The sequence below is a fragment of the Hyaena hyaena genome, unplaced genomic scaffold (genome assembly GCF_003009895.1).
Source record: "Hyaena hyaena isolate Hyena2069 unplaced genomic scaffold, ASM300989v1 scaffold_11, whole genome shotgun sequence".
Lineage (NCBI taxonomy): Eukaryota > Metazoa > Chordata > Mammalia > Carnivora > Hyaenidae > Hyaena > Hyaena hyaena.
In genome coordinates this window covers 5,574,831-5,596,018 of record NW_024080643.1, presented here as the reverse complement: position 1 = coordinate 5,596,018, position 21,188 = coordinate 5,574,831, and the positions used below count along the sequence as shown (strand labels likewise).

General features: G+C 44.3%; 1 protein-coding gene across 1 annotated transcript in view; it reads left to right on the top strand.

Annotated features, from left to right (window-relative positions):
* The window catches only part of TNFRSF19 (TNF receptor superfamily member 19), a 93,762-nt gene that overhangs the window by 62,325 nt on the left and 10,249 nt on the right, over positions 1–21,188 (top strand). The window contains exons 6-7 of the mRNA XM_039255529.1: positions 17,181–17,345; positions 17,777–17,902. Of these exons, the coding sequence (XP_039111460.1) occupies positions 17,181–17,345; positions 17,777–17,902 (291 nt within the window). The remainder of the gene's footprint in view (positions 1–17,180; positions 17,346–17,776; positions 17,903–21,188) is intronic.

Below are 21,188 nucleotides of genomic sequence, written 5' to 3'. Positions count from 1 at the left end.
ACGCATGATTTCAGTTCTCACAAAAATCCTGTGAGGTGGCCGTTGTTCTCTCCTGATTTTATCAATAAGGAAATGGAGGCGAAAAGTTGTCATTGACGATCGTATTGCAAAGTGGGGACTGGAAACCCAGGCTGTTTACAACAAAGGTCTTAACAGTTAGAATGCGCAATGTTTTACAGTAAGTTTTTTGTTTGAAAAAAGCCATGTTTCTAGTTTAAGTTTATTTTATTTTGAGAGAAGGAGTGGGGGGAGGGACAGAGAGAGAGGGAGAGAGAGAGAATCCCAAGCAGATTCTGCACTCTCGGCATGAGGCCAGATGCTAGGCTCAAACTCACGAACCGTGAGATCATGACCTGAGCTGAAACAGGTCTGAAGTGTCAGATGCTTAACCGGCTAAGCCACCCAGATGCCCCTTTACAGTCTGCTTTAAAGCAGGAAAAGACATCAGGAACAAAGGATATACAGGTAACGCTGATATACAGGTATCACATATGGACCCGTGGAGGGTCCTTTTTAAAGATTTAATCAATAGTCCTTCAGGAGCAAAGTGCTTAAATGGGTCGAGAAGCAATGCTTCTGGTTCCAGTAGTGCCTGCCCCCAGCAGAGCCCCTGGCAATTAGCAGCCCAGGCCTTTCTGTGTGTTTGCTACTTCAGTTCTCACTTATAAAATCAGTTTCATGTAAACACAACCGGAATATGCTCTGATGTTTGAGCTGTTGACCAGTAGAATCTGCTCATTTAGTTTGTTATTAGGTATATTAGTACATCTGGACAGTCATTGGTTCCATTTTCTGCTTCATCAGTGAGTCTAATTAAAAACAACTATCCAGTATAATTAGCATATTGATGCTGCACCCTTATCTTTAACCCTTTGATTCATAATAGTGTTCTGTCAGAACCAAATTATTAACAAGCATTTGCCTTTTTTTACTCTCTGAGAGATCATTTAACACTCCTCACTTCAGTGAAGATTTCCTAAGAGCAGAGATAAAATCGCAAATAAGAACTGATAACTGATAGACCTGTTATTTAAAGCACGTTATGCTTTCCCAGTTACACATCTGTTCTAAGAAACTGAGCACAATGTTTCGGTGACAGCTTTCCGGAACACTTTATTGCGTTTTAGGCTCCGATGTTCATAACTAGTGTTTTCACTGCAATATTTGCACCTTTCCTTCTGTAATTTAGAAGGTGATCATAGAAAAACTGGAATCATTTCAAAATACTGACCACAGCCATATATTTTAAGTTTATTTTTAAAATAAGTAAACATTAAAATAAACATACTCTGTCTTATAGCAAGGAGTAGTATTCATTATGAATCTCAGGGATATTACTATTTAAATGACTTCAATTAAGGATATGAGAATAAACATAAATGTGAAGTACACTCCTTAGTCCTTTAAAATTAAGAATGGATGCAATTGTGGGGCACCTGGGTGATTCAGTTGGTTGAGGTCCAACTTCAGCTTAGGTCATGATCTCGGAGTTCATGAGTTCGAGACCCGAGTCTGGGTCTGTGCTGACACCTCAGTGCCTGGAGCTTGCTTCGGATTCTGTGTCTCCCTCTCTCTGTCTGTCCCTCCCCCACTCATGCTCTGTCTCTCTCTCTTTCTCTCTCTCTCTAAAATAAACATTAGAAAAAGATTTTTTAAAGAATGGATGCAATTGCATTTCCCCCACCCTCCTGACCCCCCAAGAAGGGCATTTCACATTTTCTTCATGGTTTCCTCCCTACAAACATGGTAACAGGCTGACAATGACAATAAAATCATGATGGGCAGGCAGCCCAGAGGAAAAAGAAATTGATGAAGTCAGAGCTGCCAGATGGAGAGTTCATTCCAATAGCCTCAGTGGGAGCTCTCAGGATCACCTGCTCTGCAGAGCTCTGAATGCCGGAATCACCTCTGTCCCAGAATGCCACGGTCGCAGAGCCCGTCGGTGCCATTGCAATAGACCGGATTTCATAGGGATGGATTTTGGGCATTCCAAGGATATCCTTTCACAGTCCCCTTTCATTACCCTCAGTGACCCTTAGATACAACTTGGCCAGGTGGGAAACAAAGTTATAAAAGTTAACTTCCTAGGGGCCGACTCTGTTTATAATAGAGCCGTATTTGTGAATCATCTCATGAGTATTAAAAGCAAGCAAGCTTGGGGCCACTTTGGGATTCTGCCTTGATTCACTTGCGTTTAAATCACCAAAGGACAGGCAATTAGTGTGTGGGCTAGAAGGGAACTTAACAAGGAGTGAAGCTCAGAAGTTGTGTTTATCAACAGACACAGTTACGGTGTGGCATAAGGAAGGAGAAGGCCTGCAAAGCTGCACTATTTTTTGCTGTGCTCTCAGTTCAAAAAGGAAAGTCCATAGAAACATTTAGAGCACTAACTTGGAAACTCAGGTCTCAAACATGTTTGAAAACTGGCCTGACACCAGGAACCTTTGGTTCTACACACCCACAACTGTGTGTTCTAGATACAGGAGTTAGAAGACACTCTGGCCAATGTTTACTAGTCTCAGATGCTGGAAAACAGAGACGTCAAGCTAAAATTACATATATTTGGGTGATGCTTCAAAAGTAAAGTCAGAATGACTCCTTGGGAAAAAGATGCAAATCCTAGTCTGATCTTTCTAGCATTCATTGGAAAAATGACTTTTTTAATGTAAATAATCTTGCATAAGCAGTGGGATCTGGCTTAAATCATGATTACTGTTTATTATAAACTTCCACTGTGCTTTGCTTCTGTAATTTTACTTTGTGACATCATATTTTTAAGTCACATTTTGGTTTCATCTTAATTCAAAAATTTATTCAACAGTAAATTGGTAAGTAGCTGCAATGAACAAGGTCACTAATTTTTTAAAGTCACGAACCTACTTCCTGCTGGACTGTTAAAATTTGTTTCCTATAATTAGTCCCTAAAATAAAATCCCATGATGTACCCTAGTTATTTAAGAATGAGAAGAATTCATCCCATTAAACTTTGGTTTACTACTTCCTTCTTGAAACGCATTCTTTTCCAGGCTTCCTTAACACCGTTCCTGCTTGTTTTCTTCTGATCTCAGAGGCTAACTCCTCCTTTTCCGTCAGATTCCCTAAATTCACAATGTACCTGGGTTCCATGCTAGGTCCTTATCTTTAACAACATTATACACAGAAGGGCTTTTGACAACCCTTTGGCTTTGGGTATTATCTGTGCACTCAGGATTTTCAAATCTGTATTTCGTATAGCCACCCGCCAACTCAACAGCTCCACATGGGTAGATAATAGGTATCTCAACCTTAACATTTCAAAACAGAATTTTTTATTTCTTACCTTCCTCCACCCCCCCCCCCACCGTCTCTCAAGTTTTCAGTCTCCCCCAATATTAGTACACGGCACCATAATTTGCCCAGTGGTTTATAGAAACCTACGCATCATTCTTAATTCCATCTTGCCTGGAGTCTAACTCACATTCAGTATATCCAGTTCTCTTACAAGCATTTCTCAAATATGGCCAGTCGACCACTCCTCTCTGGCTGCAAGCTCAGCTCGACCCATCATCATGTCGTCTGGACCACTTGTGGCCCCTTCTGCCAGACATCCTCTCTCCCTCTGCCGGTGCTCGTCTCTAAAGTGTAAGACAGAGCTTATCACCTTCCACCTCTGAAACCCTCCAGTCACTTCTGTTTTTTATGGTGATAGAATGTGCCATTTGGAAATGTGCAGGTCAGTGGCGTTACCTTCATCCACAGCGTTGTGCAACTCTCCCCACCGTCTGCTTCCATAACCCTTCGTCAGTCCAGACTGAAACTCTGGCAGTCAAGCAGCCCCTCCCTGTTCTCCTGGTGACGTTGAACCTGCCCTCTGACTCTATCACCTTGCTTATTCTGCATATTTCATACAAGAGGAATTACATCGATGTTTCCCCTTTTGTGTCTGGTTTCTTTCACTTAGCATAATGTTGTCAAGATTTGTTTCTGTCATAGCATGTATCAAGGTTTCACTCCTTTTTAAGGCTGGATAACCTTCCACTTTATGTATACACCACCTTTGTGTTATCCAATCATCAGTTGATAGATGACTGGGCTGTTTCCACCTTGTGGCCATTGTGACTAATATTGCTGTGAACAGTGGCATAGAAGATCTATTTGAGTCCCTGTTTTCTATCCTTCTGAGTAGATACCTACGAGTAAAAGTGCTGGTTGTAGGGTATTTCCATGTTTAATTTTTGGAGAAGCTGCCACATTGTGTCGTCCAGGGATTATACCACTTATGTTCCCACCAGCAACCTACACACCTTTACCAACAACACTTATTTTCTGTATCATCGTCATCCTGGTAGGTGTGAGGTGGTATCTCACTGTGGTGTTTATTTGCATTTCCCTAATGATTAATGATGTTGCGTATTTTTTCTCGGACCTACTGGCCATCCATATACCTTTTTTGTAGAAGTGTTGGTTTAAGTACGTGGCCCATTTTGGATTGCTTACCTTTTTGTTGTTGGCTTGTAGAAGTTCTTTATATATTCTGAACACTAAACACTTCCCAGATACGTGGTTTGCAAATGTTCTCTCACATTTTGTGGCTTGTCGCTCAGGGTTCTTGATGGTGTCCTTTGAAGCACAAAAGTGTTTGAATTTGATAAAGCCCAGCCTATCCCTTTTTAATTTCATTGCCTGTGCTTTTGGTGTATATTTAAGGAACCATTGCCAAATCCAAAGTCATGGACGTTTTCCCATTTTTTCCTTCTAAGAATTTATAGCTTTCAACTTTCAGAGTTAGGTCTTGGATTCATTTTTGTAGTTAGTCTTTTAATACAATATGAGATACGTAAGCACCTCACTCTTCTGCAAGTGGATACCCAGTTTTCCGAACATCATGTGTTGCAGAGACTGTTCTTTCCCCTCATTGAAGGGTCTTGGTGCCCTTGACAAAAATCAGTTGACTGTAGGGGCGCCTGGGTGGCATAGTTGGTTAAGCGTCCGACTTTCGCTTAGGTCATGATCTCGCGGTTCATGGGTTTGAGCCCCGCATCAGGCTCTGTGCTGACTGCCAGCTCAGAGCCTGGAGCCTGTTTCAGAGTCTGTGTCTCCCTCTCTCTCTGACCCTTCCCTGCTCACGCTGTCTCTCTCTCTCTCTCTCTCTCTTAGAAATAAAAACATTAAAAAAAAAAAAAAAGAAAAGAAAAAATCAGTTGACCATAGATGGACGAGCTTATTTCTGGACCCTTAATCATATCCCATTGGTCTGTATATCTGTCCCTATGTCAGTACCATACTTTTCTGAATCCTACAACATTTATAGTAAGTTTGGAATTTGGGAAGTGTGAACCCTCCAATTTTTTTTTCAAGATTGTTTTGGCTATTTAAGGTTCCTTGAAGTTCTGTATGAATTTTAGGGTTTTTTTTTTCATTCCTGCAAAAAAATACTGTTGGGATTTTGATAGAGATTGTATTGAATTGTGCATATCACTTTGTTATTTTTTAGTGGGCTTTTAACTTAAGTCTGTACTTTTTTTTTTTTTTTAAGTAAGCTCTGTGCCCGAGGTGGCTCAGTCAGTTGAGCGTCCCACTTGGACTCAGGTCGTGATTTCAGGGCTCATGAGTTCAAGCCCTGCGTCAGGCTCTGTGCTGACAGGTCAGAGCCTGAAGCCTGCTTCGGATTCTGTGTCTCCCTCTCTCTCTGCCCCTCCCCCACTCTCACTCCATCTCTCACTCTTGCTCTCAAAAATAAGATAAAACAATAGAAAATAATAATGATAACATAAAATAAAGTAAGCTCTATTCCCAATGTGGGGCTTGAACTAATGGCCTAGAGATCAGAGTTACATGCTTTTCTGAGTGAGCCAGCCCGGTGCCTTGTGAGGGTCACTGTGGGTAGTACTGTTATTTTAACAATACTGAGTATTCCAGTATATGAATGTGGGATGTCTTTCCATTTATTTTGCTCTTCTGTAATTTCTTTCAACAGCATTTTGCGATTTCCCATGTACAAGTTTACGCCTCCTTAGTGAAATTTATTCTTGAGCGTTTTAATCTTGATGATATTACAAATTGAATTATTTTCTTAATTGTCTTTTTTGGATTGTTCATTGCTAGTGTATATAAATACCCCTTTTTTTGGGTGGTGATTTGTCTCTAAAACTTGACTGAATTTGTTTATTATCTGTGCTATCATTTTTTTGTGGAATCTTCAGGGGCTTCTATGCGTAAGATCAAGTCATCTGTGAACAGAGAAAATTTGGTTTCGTCCTTTCCAATTTGGATGTCTTTTCTTTCTTTTCCTTGCCTCACAACTCTGGCAAGGGCTTCTAGCACCATGTTCAATAGAAGTGGTTAAAACGGGCTTTCTTGTCTGGTCTTCCTGATGTCAGGGGAAGCGCATTCCGTCTTTGAGCATCATAAACCTTTATCATGTTAAGGAAGTTCCTTTGTCTTCCTAATTCAGTATTAAAATTTTTTTTAATGTTTACTTTTTTATTTTTGAGAGAGAATACACGTGCATGAGGGGAGGCGCAGAGAGAGAGAGAGGAGAGAGGGAATCCCAAGCAGGCTCCACACTGTCTGCACGGAGCGAGACACAGAGCTCGATCTCACAGACCATCACATTGTGACCTGAACTGAAATCAAGAATCAGACACTCAACTGGCTGAGCCACCCATGTGCCCCTTTCTCCAGTATTTTTATCACGAAGGGGTGTTGGATTTTGTCAAGTGCTTTTTCAGCATAACTGAGATGATCGGTGTTTTATTTCTTCCCTTTCATTTCATTATTATTTCACTGATTTTTATGTCCTTAATCATCAGTGCTTTTCTGGGATAAATCCCACCTGGTCATGGTGTGGGATCCTTTAACCTGCTGCTGAATTTGATTTGCCATTATTTTGTGGAGGGTTTTTGTGTCTGTCATAAAGGATCTTGATCTGTAGTTTTCTTTCTTTGTAGTGCCCTTATCTAGGGTTAGCTCTATCAGGGTAATGCTGAACTCATCAAAAGTGTTTGTAAGTGTTCTCTCTTTTTCTTTCTTTTCTTTTCTTTCCTTTTCTTTCCTTTCCCTTCCTTCCCTTCCCTTCCCTCCCCTCCCCTCCCCTCCCCTTCCCTTTCCTTTTCTTTCTTTCCTTTTTTTGGAATGATTTGAGAAGGTCTGATGTGAATTCTTCTTTAAATACTTGGTAGGGAGGTACCTGGCTGGCTCGGTTGGTTAAACGTCCAATTCTTGATTTCCTGTGAGGTCATAATCTCAAGGTTGTGAGATCAAGCCCCACGTTGGGCTCTGCACTGAGCGTGAAGCTTGCTTGGGATTCTCTCTCTCCCTCTCCCTGTAACCCTTCCCCGCCTGTGCATGCAATCTCTCTCTCTTTAAAAAAATTATAAATAAAAGTACATACATATATACATACATATTTGGTAGAATTCACCAGTGGAGCCATCCAGTCCTGGCCTTTTCTTTTTGGGGAGGTTTTTGATTACTGATTCCATCTCCTTACTTCTAATAGGTCTCCTTATTTTCTATTCTGTTTCCGTTTTGTTGGTTTGTGTATTTCTAAGAATCGTCCATTTCGTCTGGTTTATTTAATGCGTTGGTATACAGTTGTTATGGTATTGTCTTATAGTCTTTTTTGTTTCTGTAAAGTCAGTAGCTATGTCCTCCCTTTCATTTCTGATTTTAATCATTTAATTCTCCCTTTTTTTTTTTTTAAGTCAATATGAGGTTTTGTCCACTTTGTTGACCTTGTCAAAGAATCAACTCTTGGTCTTATTGATTCTCTCTATTGTTTTTCTAGTCTCTTTCATTTACCTCTGCTCTAATCCTTATTATTTCCTTCCATCTGCTAACTTTTGATTTAATTTGCTCTTCTTTTTCTAATGTCTTAAAAGCTGAAAGTTAGGTGAGGGACTTTAGATCTTTTCCAATGTGGACATTTACTGCTATAAATTGTCCTCTAAGCATTGCTTTTGCTGTATCCCACAAGTGTTGTATGTTGTGATTTTGTTTTTGTTCATCTCAAAGGATTTTTCTAATTTCCTTTGCCAATTCTTCCTCAGCCTACTGGTTATTTAAGAGCATGTTGTTTAATTTGTTCATATTTGTGAATTGTCCAGTTTTCCTTCTGTTAGTGATTTCTAGTTTCATTCCATTGTGATTAGAAAAAGGACTTCACATGATTTCAACTTTTAAAATTTATTGAAACTGGTTTTGTGACCTCACATATGGTCTATCTAGGATAATATTCCATATGCACTTGAGAAGACTGTATATTTTGCTGTTGTTGACTGTATCCGATTATTCTTAGAATAGAATCCAACCTCCTCACTACAGTTCATGAATCCCCACGTGAACTGACTCTGACCAGCTTCTTCTATATCATTTTCCTCCACTCTCCTTAGTTCTTGCTCAGGAAATACTTTTATTTCCTAGATTAGTTGACTTAATGCTTTCATGTAATAATAATGCATCTTTTGATAGCATGTAAAACAATGTATCTTTGTGAAAAGTTTAAAAATCTATGGGAAAAGCTTGTATGTGAACCTTCATGGGAGCATTAATCACAATAGCCCAAGGGGGAGACAGCCCAAATGCCCATTATCTGATGAAGGGAATAAACAAAAGCAGTATGTCCATATCGTGGAATGTTATTCAGCCGTAAAAGGAATGGAGTTCTTAGAATATCACAAAATGGTTGAACATTGAAAACATTAGGCTAAGTGAGAGAAGCCAGACACAAAAAGCCACATAATACTGCATGAGTCCATTTATATGAAATACCCAGAAAAAGCAAATTCATCAAGACAGAAAGCAGATTAGTGGTTGCCAGGAAGTGGAGAGGAAGGAGAATGGAGATTGACTGCTCAATGGGCAGGGGGTTTCCTTCTGAGGTGATGAAAACATTCTGGAATTAGTGGTAATGGTCGCACAATGTTGTGCGTATATTCAGTGTCACTAGTGGTAAATGTTATGTATATTTTGCCACAATAAAAAAATCAGTCTGGTTTAAATATATATACATAGAAACACGTAGAAAAAGCTGATTTTGGAATAATATTTCTATCAGTTACTGAAAAACAAACCACTTAGTTCTAAAACCCACATCTAAAATGAAAAAGAAAAAAGTTGGTGAAGTCTCACTCTTTTACATTTACCCAGTATCAGAATGCTTGGTATAAGGTGGATTTAAAAAAATCCAGCTGTTTTATCTAGTGGCAGACTCCCTTGGTGTATCTGGAATTCATACGTTGAGTATTAACATAGATAATTTCTTTAGCCGGTTTAGGTTAACAATATAAAGCTAACACTCCAAAACTGTATTCTTGCCTCAGTTAACATTGTGAAGAGCTTTGGTAATTTTTTTTTTTTTTTAATTAAAGAGCATGGCTAGAAATCGGTTCATTGGATTTTAATTTTGTGAAACGTTTATTTGATATGGGATTTTTATTGGTGGTGATAGAAAGCAATGAATTGAATTGTAGTTTCTTTGAAACTAGAGAGATACATCATGCAGCAGAACACCTGATATGTTATTTTCATGTGCTAAACTCTGATGAAAACACAAAGTATTAGTGGAATCTTGAAAATGGAACTCAGAAAGGATAATTCGTTGACAGCTTGTTCTTCCCTACTGTCTCTATTTGCTACTCATCTATTATATCATAAAAACCTTAAAAGTAAAGCTTAAAAAATAATGCTTAAGAAGGTCCTAAGTTATTTTTTCCCTGCAGTAAAATGCAATAATCGCCTCTTTAATCTTGGGGATAAGACAGTTTGAATTTTTTTTAAAATGTTTATTGTTGAGAAAGAGAGAGACAGAGCACAAGTGGGAGGGACTCACAGAGAGAGAGACACAGAATCCAAAGCTCCAGGCTCTGAGCTGTCAGCACAGAGCCTGACACGGGGCTCAGATCTCACGAGCTGTGAGATCATGACCTGAGCCAGAGTCAGGCACTTAACCGACTGAGCCACCCAGGCGGCAAAAGGCAGTTTGAATTTGTGAAACTAGATTTGTGTTTTAGATTAGGTCAAGTTATATTGTATATGTTAGCCATTAGCTAGAATTTACTGGTCTGTAAAAATTTGAGCCAAGAATCTTTCACAGTGTAATATATTTTTTGCTATAAATGGTTCAGGAAAGCATAGTATAATTTACAGAAAAAAAAAAGAGACAGCATGCATAAATTTGAGTGTCAGATAAACCAGGCTCAAATCTAGATCCAACCACTTAATATTTGTTTGAAGTGGAAAAAAAAAAAAAAAATATATATATATATATAGGTATGTCTATACAGCCTTCTTCATCGACAAACACTCACTGTAAAGAATTATGACATTTCAGATGTGGGTAACTAGGGGGCTGGCCCGCTGTGGCATTGAGCATGTGGACAGCACCGGTCGTGTTGATGAGAATCTGGGTAACTGTCTCTGAAAAATAATCCTGGGCTCCTGTCGTTTTCTCCATCCTCTGCGTAGTTGTAGGGGGAGGGGCCTGTGAAAGTGTCCGATTGGTATGTCTGATTTGATAAAATGATAGGAGTGCCTAATCGCTCCCTTTATCCACTCCAGCTAGCAATCCGTTTCCAACGCGGCTTTCTCGGCAAGATGTGGTTGGCCTCCCGAAGGTCCTCGCCTTTCCTAGCTTCTCCGGTAACTCACTATAAATTAGCCGTCGCTGTATCATTGCCTTAAGAGTACACTGGCTTATAATAGCTAAAATAAGATCCCTTCGTGATGGGTGCCTGGAGCGCTAGTTGAAACTGGCCAGAGAAGGTGAGGTGTTGTTTCATCTCCATTCTGTGGGTGTGTTCAGTGACCTTCAAGGTTTGTGTATTGCTGACTCCAGGCCCCCTCGCCGTGGCCGCAGCCCCGGCCCGCCCGGTGCCACCTCCCCAGCGGCACGGCTGGGGGTGGGAGCCTACGAGGCATCGTCGGCATGATCCCACCGTGCCAACTGGAGAGTCCCCTTCACATACTCTTGGGTACTTAGACTTTCCAGTTTCTTCCATAAAGGTTCATCCGCCACATCATCAAGTAGTTATTAGGCACCAGCCTAACCAAGCCAGGAACGCTTGTAGGTGACACCAGTTTGGCAGTGGGCAAAACTATGGAAACCCCTTCCTTTAGGGAGCCTGTGTTTTAGTGAGAGGTGACATCGTCCAGGGCAAAGGCTAAGTTGCTATGACAAGAAGACCCCAAAACATTGCCGCCGGGGTAAGACGGCTGCCCCCTCTCTCGTCTGCAGTAGTTCAGCGTGGTGGCCCAGGGCCGTCGCACGCGGTCATACGGAGCCCGGCCGCCGCCCCCCAGCGCTTTGCCAGCCTTAGGGTATCTTCTTCATCCCTAGGATCGACATGGGCCCGACCCGGCCGTAGCCGGCTTCCGGCCCACAGTGAAGCGGGTGTCTGGGGCAAGCAGTTTGTCCCTCCATCGGAGATGATGAATACTATGCACGTCACTTCTGGTCTTCACCCCCACTCCCTGGTGGCTCTAACTTAGATGCGTCATCATGTGTGGCTGCGAAGGAGGCTGGAAAACGTGGCGTCTTGCTGGGCCAGCTGAAACACAAGTCCGGGGGTGTGTCTGGGGTGCAGGACGCATTCTGTTACCCCCACCAGAGGGGAGAATGATGCACAAAGCATCAGATGGCACTAAGCGCTGGGAAGGAAAGCCAAGCAGAGAAGGGGGAGACAGTGCAGTGTTCAGGGGTTTGCTGGGGAAGCCCCGCTCAGCAGGTGACGTAGCAGAGGGGCGGCTGAAAGAGCGACCGTGCAGCCCAGGGCAAGCCTTGCAGGCAGGCGGTGATGGACAAGGGTGTAGGCTGCCAGAACTGGGAGACGGTCTCCTGCCTCATGAGCCCCTCCCCCAAATACTGCCCCTGGCTGGGAGCACCCTCAGGGAGGAAGGATCTTCTGTTTAGCAGGTTTTTAAACAGCCTCCCGGGAGGCTGGGGTGCCTGAACCTGCCAGGAGAGGTCACGGGGCCCTCGCGGGAGCCTGATGTCTCCCACCCCCTGCCCCCAGACTCCATTTCCTCCATAACCATCCCCCTCCTCCCGCCCCGGCGATGCCAATCCCACTGAGGCCGAGGGGCCCTGAAATAGTCTCCCAGTGCGGATCCAGCTTCATGCACCCCCGCACCATCTGCTGTGCCGAGAGTCCCCAATGTCTCCGTGGCCCCGCTGCTTTGGACCCACCGAAAGGAGCGTGTCCACACAGACATGGGCCACGTTTTGCTTTCTCTTTCCCTGGCAGAATGTGTTACCCTCTCAGAAGCCGCCCACATCTGCCGACCAGTGTGGCCCACCGTGAAGGGGCCCAAGGCCTGGGTCCATCCGGTCCCTGAGCTGTCCCCACGTTGCTGTATAACCGTGGGCAAATTACCTAACGTCTTGGTTTTCCCACCTAGAAAATACAGGCTGTCGGCGCACTTCCCCGGCTCCCGGGAAGGGGGTGAACTCACCGGGGGTGCGTTAGCAGCATCCAGGGCTCCGAAGGCACCACCAGTGTCGGAAGCATGTTTCGGGAAGGCTGTGGCCTGCCCCCGAGTTCCTAATTTGCAGCTACCGAGGAGTTCCTCTTCTGACACGTGGCCATGATGCTGACACAGAGCCCTCCAGCACACGCCTGTCACCAGCGCCGGGCTGAAGCCGGTCAGGGGCTTCCATGTGCACAGAGCAGCCCGCGGGTTTGGGGATTTTGCACCTCGGTCGCACTCCGAAGGGGTTAAAAGTGGGCTTTTACAGAAACACCTGCCAGACTTTGTTTGTGATGTCTCTGTTCCCTTCTTCCATTTAGATTCTCTTCCAACTTATTTAGTGCTTTGTAGGATGTCTTATATTCATGGTAGATACTCCGTAGCTCTTGGTGGAGCTGCACGCCTGCCTAAGGAAATGTAGATACAAAATTGCCCTTCTCGAATGGACTACAAACCTTTGCTGAGAAAACAGGTCTCCTCTGAAGTGAATCGCCAGAGGGTAGTGCTAAGATTATAGTGGAATCTAATAACTTAATTAGGGTAAGTAAGAGAAGCCTTTGTATCCCGGAAAAGTTAAAACTTTCCAAAGACCGTGCACATTCCTGTTCCCAACTATTCGGAACTACTGTCAGAATCCTACTAAGGGGTGGGGGACATTCCTCGCAGGCATTCAGCACGCTTGGTCAGCTAGGGGACATTCGTAATGCAGTCCAGGCGCGTGGCTGAGAAGACTCTTTCATCTCAGTATCATTGCGGCAGTCACAGGTCAGCAAAACGGTACTTTTTAGTTGGTAGCAGATAAATCCTTTTCTGGGAATTTCTCAGCAATATCTCAATTAACTGGGACTTAATCTAAGAGAAACCACTTTGTAAAACTGGTACCAACCTCCTCCCTCTCTCCTTCCCCCTCACTTTTTTTTTTTTTTAACTTCTCAAATCATAAAGAATTATAAGGAAACAGGCTTTTACCAGAAACTTATGTAAATGCGTTTCTGGGGTTAATCTTTTTTTTAAAGTTTATTTATTTATTTTGAGAAAGAGGGAGAGAGAATGCAAGTGGGGGAAGGGCAGAGGTGGAGGGAGACAGAGAATGCCAAGTGCAGAGCCCAACATGGGGCTCAGACTCACCAGCTGTGAGATCATGACCTGAACTGAAATCAAGAGTCAGATACTTAACCGACTGAGCCACCCAAGCGCCCCCTGGCTTTGTTCTTTTTTTTAAGTTTTTTTTTAATGTTTATTTATTTTTGAGACAAAGAGAGACAGAGAGCAAGCAGGGGAGGAGCGGAGAGAGACACACACATAGAATTTGAAGCAGGCTCTAGGCTGTGAGCTGTCAGCACAGAGCCTGATGCGGGGCTCGAACCCACAAAGATCATGACCTGAGCAGAAGTTGGATGCTTAACTGACTGAGCCACCCAGGCACCCCCGAAGTGCACTTAAAAAAAAAAAAAAGATGCTATATGGTAACTCGGTATCACTGAAGTTACAATCTTAATACCCTGCTGCGGGAAGGTATGCATTCATAGCACTTTCATGATTAGCTTGGCAAAAATAGATGGCTGAGTCACAAAGCACCAAATTCAAAATAAAGTCCCCAGTGGGAGCATTTTAGCATGTTTGTAAGTTAGAAACAGTCGCTCTCGTATGAAGGCAAACCAGGGAGTCATCTGTTTTAAAGGAAGTTCACCGAGAACTTTCAGGTCCTGGCAACAATGCTACTAGAGCCTGCAGCCCCTGTGCTCAGTAGGCTTGTCCTGAGATCCAGTACCGTGTGAGTCGATGAGCTTACCTTGGCGGTTACAACGAAGTTAGGGACTGAGATGTGGGCTCCAATCATACGCTGCGTTTCAGTCCGACAACAGCTATTGCTAAAGCCCCGCGTTGTGTGGAGGGAGCTGCCTCATCTGATGGAGAGTGTACGCGAAGGGACCTGATCCCGCTCTGAAGTCAAGCCCCTTTCTCACAAACGTAAGCGAGGTCGCACAACGTCAGCCTTTGGTCCAAATCTCCAAGGCCCGTGCCCTTGCAGGGTAGCCTGCCCTTTCCATTACGTAGGCTCCAAATCCTGTTGGGTAATTGATTTGTCAGCATGGGGCTCATTGAGCTGTGCCCGTGCTCATACCTGTCCCCCAACAGAGGCTGTTTCAGATCCAGTTTTCGTCTCTATCAGGTCAGGGATGCCGTTTGTTTGCCTTGCTGTAGGATAAACTTCAGTATGTGCTGTTTGGTTATTATAGGATGTCTGTGTAGCTATAAGTGCTAAATGTTTGTACCAATATGAAACGTGTGTATAAAAAATACCCTTTAAAATGTATGATTGGATTATGGTTCCTAATCGTCCGAGCCCAGGGCATATAGCTTAGGTGCTTCCCACGTGGCAGCAGGAAACTTATCAGCGTGGCCCCAGACTCACGGAGCCTGGAAATAGCAAGATTCAGTGTTCCCTGAGGATCACCCCTGCTGGCGTGTTTTCACGATTCAATACCACGAACCCAGAAGTTTCTCTCTGTTTCTACCCTCAAGCATCATACAGTGGAAAACAATCTTATGGGGGAAGTCAGATGAGTAACCAAGGGGCCAGAAGAAAGGTACCAGCTGGGGCGCCTGGGGGCTCAGTCGGCTGAGCGTCCACCTTTGGCTCAGCTCATGATCTCAGGGTTCGTGAGCTTGAGCCCGGCCTTGGGCTTGCTGCTGTCAGGGCAGAGCCCGCTTCGGACCTTCTCTCTGCCACCCCGCCTCTGCCCCTCCCCTGCTCATGCTCTCTCTCTCTCTCTCTCTCTCAAAAATAAACATTAAAAAAGAAAGAACGAAAGGTACCAGATGGTGAGTTGGCTTGCATCGAGGTGCCATGCTGCACAAATATGGACACCAACCTTTAATGTCTAGAGCCGTGATGTCCGCACAATAGTCAGTAGCTGTATGTGGCTAATGAACACCCAAAACATGCTTAGTGCAAACGAAGATGGTGATGCCAATGTGAAGGCACACTGGGCTTAGACAGTGTTGTGCAAAATAGAGAATGTAAAATATGTCATTAATAATTTTTATATTGAGTACATGAATATGTGTATTTTAAGATATATTGGGTTAGGTAAGATAGATTAATTTTAACTATTTGTTTTTCTTTTCTTTTTTTTTTTTAGTATTTATTTTGAAAGAGAGAAAAGAGAGAGAGTGCAGGGAGGGGCAGAGAGAGAGAGGGAGAGGGGGAATCCCAAGCAGGCTCTGTGCTGACAGTACGCTTGATCGCTGTGGGGCTTGATCTCACCAACTGTGAGATCACGACCTCGGACGCTTAACGGACTGAGTTCCCAAGGCGCCCCTGTTTTTTGTTTTTTGTTTTTTTATAACAGGGCATCTAGACAACTTAAAATTACATGGGGGGGTACATGTTACATTTCCCTTGGGCCCCCTCAGCCCCAGGTGAGCTCCAAGGGGCTGGGAGCATCTGAAGGGAACAGAATGAGGGCCTGCCTACTTCAGGGTCTGGTGCCCAGAGGAGGAGAAAGCATAACTGTCCCTCTATGTCGGTTTTAAGCTCTCCAAACTCTTGTCAGGTTATGAAGTGGCTGCACAGCATGGAGATTTCTGAGCTAAATGAGTTTATTCATCCCAGTGCCCTAAAATGTTAGTGCTGATTATTATCATCATTAATAACAGTAGCAATCGATTGGTGATGATTCTAGAGCAATGAGTGTAAGGCCTTTTCTACATGCTTTACCTGATATTGCATGTCATTTTCTCAGTAGCCAGGTGAGATGGTTACTATTACTACCTCCAGAGAACGGAGGCGTGCGTGAGGACCCCACGAGATTCAGTAATTGGCTCAAAGTTCCCCATCCAGAGGTTAACCCAGGCGGCGAGATTCTAAAATCTCAGCCCTTAACCATGATGCAATACCACCCTCTGAAATAGAATCTCAGGGCGCCTGGGTGGCTCAGTCAGTTAAGCATCAAGTCTTGATTTCGGCTCAGGTCATGATCTTGCGTTTTGTGAGATCGAGCCCCGTGTTGGGTTCTGCACTGACAGCACCAAGCCTACTTGGGATTCTCTCCCTCCCTCTCTCTCTGCCCCTCCCATGCTCCTTCTCTCTCTCAAAATCAATAAACATATAAAATAAAATCTCTTTCTTGACACTTTCTTACCACATTACAGTGCTGTCCATCCATAGTATAATAACAATAATATTTTTTTCTCCAAAATTTAGATGTTTTTCGGTTTAAAATTTAACAGCCAGGTGTTAAAAAATATTTACTGTCTCAGAAATTGGGGGTTATTCTTAGGTTATGAAGGATCTAGCTCCTTGTTTTTCCCTAAAGTTGCCCCCCCAAAAGCATACCTTAATCCAGTGTGTTCAAAAATCCAGGTCATCTCATTCCATTTAGGTAGCAAATATGACATACCTACTATGGGCTAAATTCTGCATCAACTACTGGGAGACAGAGATGAAGAATTACAGCGAGCAGCCAGCTCTGGTCCGGCGGGTCTCTGGCACATTCCAGCAACACGATGCATCAGAGGTTGTGTGACCACAGCGCTGTGGGAAGGGTACAGGTGGAGGGGTGCAGTGTTAAAGAAGTCTTCTGGGAGGTCTTCCGCTACCTCCCCGTGTTCTGGGATCTTACCTACATTGCAGGGAGGCCATTATTAAAGGCGGCGCCATGTTGGGTGTAAGCGTCAGGGTCCCCCGGCTGTTGAGAGCCGGCTGACTCCATTCCTGTGGTTTCCAGGTACCAGTAAGGTCAACCTCGTGAAGATCCCATCCACGGCCTCCAGCCCGCGGGACACAGCCCTGGCGGCCGTCATCTGCAGCGCCCTCGCCACTGTCCTTCTGGCCCTGCTCATCCTCTGCGTCATCTACTGCAAGAGGCAGTTCGTGGAGAAAAAACCCAGCTGTGAGTTTTGAGCTCTTTCTGTGTCTTAGCATCTGGGTGAAGTGTACTTATCATTGTGGTCACTTGAGCTTCCACGAGGGCCTTGACTAAGACCATGGTCACAAACCGTTGAAGGGACGGAGCTCACGGCCACCTGGTCCCCCAGGGGCACCACTTTGTAAGGACGTGGACAAGGCAGCCCTGACCCGGGACTCTAGGCAGAAGTGAAAATCGTTCTCCATTCTGGCCACAGACGTACTCTAGGTCTTGAGCTTTAACAGGTCACTTCCTCTTTGTGCCTGCGTGTAAGAAGAAGTATTTTTACGTGAGATTGGTAGCCGCCATTTTCTTCAGGAAGACAAGGGCTAGATTGGTATGCATCTGCATGTGGCGTTCACGGGCTCCTTCAGGGAGGAAACGGCCTTCACTGACGGAATTCTTGCCCCCTGTAGGGTCTCTGAGAGCACAGGACATTCAGTACAACGGTTCTGAACTGTCATGTTTTGACAGACCTCAGCTCAGCGGATCTGCTCCCAGAGCATGTTGTCCGTGTCACCGGGACTCGGCCCAGACCTGCGGTAAGTGCAGCCGGGGTGAGGGGCCGTTAGGGGAACCCCTGGGACCCCGACATTGCAAAGCAGTGTCCCTGTCTGTCCCGCAGCTGAGTAGCTCTGTTTTGTTTTCTAATTAAAGCTAATCTTGTTAAGTTATTCTCTGTCTCCTGATGGTTTAGATGTTCTGAGCCTTTTATGTATTAAAAAAGAAAAGAAGCATCTCATTAAAATTCTAGGAGTACTCTGCAGCTTTTTCAAGCAAGTTTGCCTTTATTGTTTTGGGTCAGTTGATTTAAAATAATATCCTTTTGTTAATCTTTTTTTTCTTAATGTTTATTCATTTTTGAGAGAGTGCAAGCTGGGGAGGGGCAGAGAGGGGATCAGAGGATCCTCCGCAGGCTCTGGCTGACAGGCTGTCAGCAGCGAGCCCGACGCGGGACTTGATCTCATGAACCGCAAGATCATGGCCTGAGCTGAAGTTGGACGTTTAACCGACTGAGCCACCTAGGCGCCATTAATATCATCCTTTCATAGAGGAGGAGTGGGTATCTGGTCTTGTCTGGTGGATTGAAGCTGTACTCTGATGTGTCTATGAATATCTTGTAGGATTTCTTAAAGACTGGGAGGGCACAGGGAGTACTACCTTTCTCTGCCTCTTACTCATATTCATCAACATGAGGCTTCCACACTTACACCCCACCCCGAAGACCCCTCCTCCTCTGCAAAGCAGAGTCAGATGACAGCACCCTTCCCAGATGTCTGCCCCCTCCTGCCTCATCTTCCCTTCTTGTTCTCATCTCCCGCCCACGAAGCAACGCCGACAGCCCCATTTTGTTTCTTAGAGCCACTCTTTAGGCTGCGAGTTTCCCACTTTGATGGGCCGACACTCTTGGAACCGTCCAGTCTTTCTTACCAAGAACTTACAGGTTCAGTTTTCTGACCTAACGTTCCATATGTGGTGTAAGAAGTTTTCAACACACTTCTTGGCTACCGCTGCTTACTGCCTTCTGCCATAGGGATGGGGCGGGAATAAAAACATAGGACTTTCCGTGGTGTGTATGGATCTATTTTTGCCTTTGCCTACATAGATAATGGGCTTCTAGATGGCTCCTGACAATCCCCGGCTGATCCTCCAAACGCCCTCAGCAGCGGGGTCCCCAGGTACCGTCCCGGTGCACCGCCGCTAGAGTCAGAGGGCACAGCAATCATTTCTTGAGAGATGAACTGAAATTTTAAATGTAATAAAGTGGAGCTTTGTGCACACTCTACCTCCTTTGAACTTCAGTTGGGAAGGAAAGATTAAAAAGGCAGATGGCCGTGTGCACCTCCTAACAGAATGCCGACACCGGAAGGAGCCCCCCCTCCCTGCTAACGCCCAGGCTCCGTACAGCTTGTCGCCTACATGGTCTCCTGCTCGTGGCCGTGCCTTTTTTCTTTCAGCTTTTTATGCTGACATAATGGAAGACTTACAAAAATGCTGAAGGAATAGAAGAAAGAATTGTCACACCCTTTTTACCCAGATTCCCCAAATATTATTTCCACATTCTGTTTTATCATTTTTCGCTCCAAGTATACACACTTTTTTCATCTCCACTTCAAAATCAGTTGCAGATATGCTCTCCCTTTACTCCTTTACATGATGGTGATAATTTCCTAAGAACAAGAACATTCTCTTACAGAACAGCACACTTACTAAAATAAGGAGATCAGCACTGAGTCAAAGCTGTGGTATTATCTGAAGAGCATATTCACATTTTTGTAATTGTCCCAAAGATGGCCTTTACGGTAAAAGAAAATCCCAGATAACCTTGTTGCATTTAGTTGTCAAACCTCTTTACCTGATTTTAATCCGGCCTCGGTCCTTAATCGTTGTGTCTCATGACATCACTCTTTTTGACGAGCACAGGCCAGTAATTCTGCGGATGGACCCTCAGTTTACATTTGTCTCCTGTTTGCAGATGTCTGGATTCAGAAGTACCGCAGAGGCAACCCTGTGTCCTTCTCAGTGCCCCGTGTCAGGAGGCACAGCGTGCAGCTGCCCCATTCCCGGTCAGATTCGTGTGGGTCCCTTCATTAAGGTGGCATGTGCAGCTTTCTCTGCTGTACAATTATTGTGGGAGACTCTTGGAGACTACCTAAATATCCTGGGGTTTTTTTTTAATGTAAGGATTACATTTTATTTGATCATTTATTTATTTTTTTACAAATAGTTTATTGTCAAGTTGGTTTCCATATAACACCCAGTGCTCATCCCCACAAGTGCCCCTCCTCCATGCCCATCTCCCCCCTTCCCCCACCCCCATCAGTCCTCAGTTTGTTCTCAGCATTCAAGAGTCTCTCATGGTTTGCCTCTCTCCCCCTCCCCACTGTTCCCCCTCTTCTTCTCCCCCACGATCCTCCATTAAGTTCCTCCTAATCCACCTATATGTGCAAACATATGATATGTGTCCTTCTTTGCCTGACTTATTTCACACAGCATAACACCCTCAGGTTCCATCCACGTTGCTACACACGGCCAGATGTCATTCTTTCTCATTGCCGTGTAGTATTCCATTATGTAGATGAACCACATCTTCCTGATCCATTCATCCGTTGATGAACACTTAGGCTCTTTCCATGATGTGGCTATTGTTGAGAGTGCTGCTATGAACATTGGGGTCCATGTGCCCCTATGCATCAGCACTCCTGTATCCCTTGGGTAAATTCCTAGCAGTGCTATTGCTGGGTCATAGGGGAGTTCTAGTGTTCAGTTTTTGAGGAACCTCCACACTTTTTTCCAGAGGGGCTGCACCAGTTTGCGTTCCCTGCACCCAGTTTGCATTGTACGAGGGTGCGCTCCAAACTTTCACCCAGAACTTTAGCATCCCCTCAATTTGTAATTCCATTGCTCTTACCACACTTATTGGTTGGTTTCCTGTGGTAAGAAAAAACTTCTTCTCCCCATTTATTTATTTACATGAATTAGCATGGACTGACGGACCCTTCTCCATAGTTTATGCTCCTTTGCTATCCTGATATTGGCGCTCACAATTTCCTAGGTTAGGTCAATGGAAGTCCCTTCAGGGTGGCTTCTGTGTCATTTTGACATGTCCTGATTATTCTAGCACTTTCTTGATTTCTGGCACAAAATAAGTTCCAGGCTTGTCTTGTACTTTCACAGCTTGAGCTCTAGAAACAGCCATGTCTGAAAAGAATGGCAGTACCTTTTACTTTTAAATAGTTTTGGAATGTGTCCCGGTGAGTGTGACACAGGCTTGCTGAGTTGATGGGCGGTGGATCTGGGTGAGTTCTCTGCGCTCACGGTAGCGTG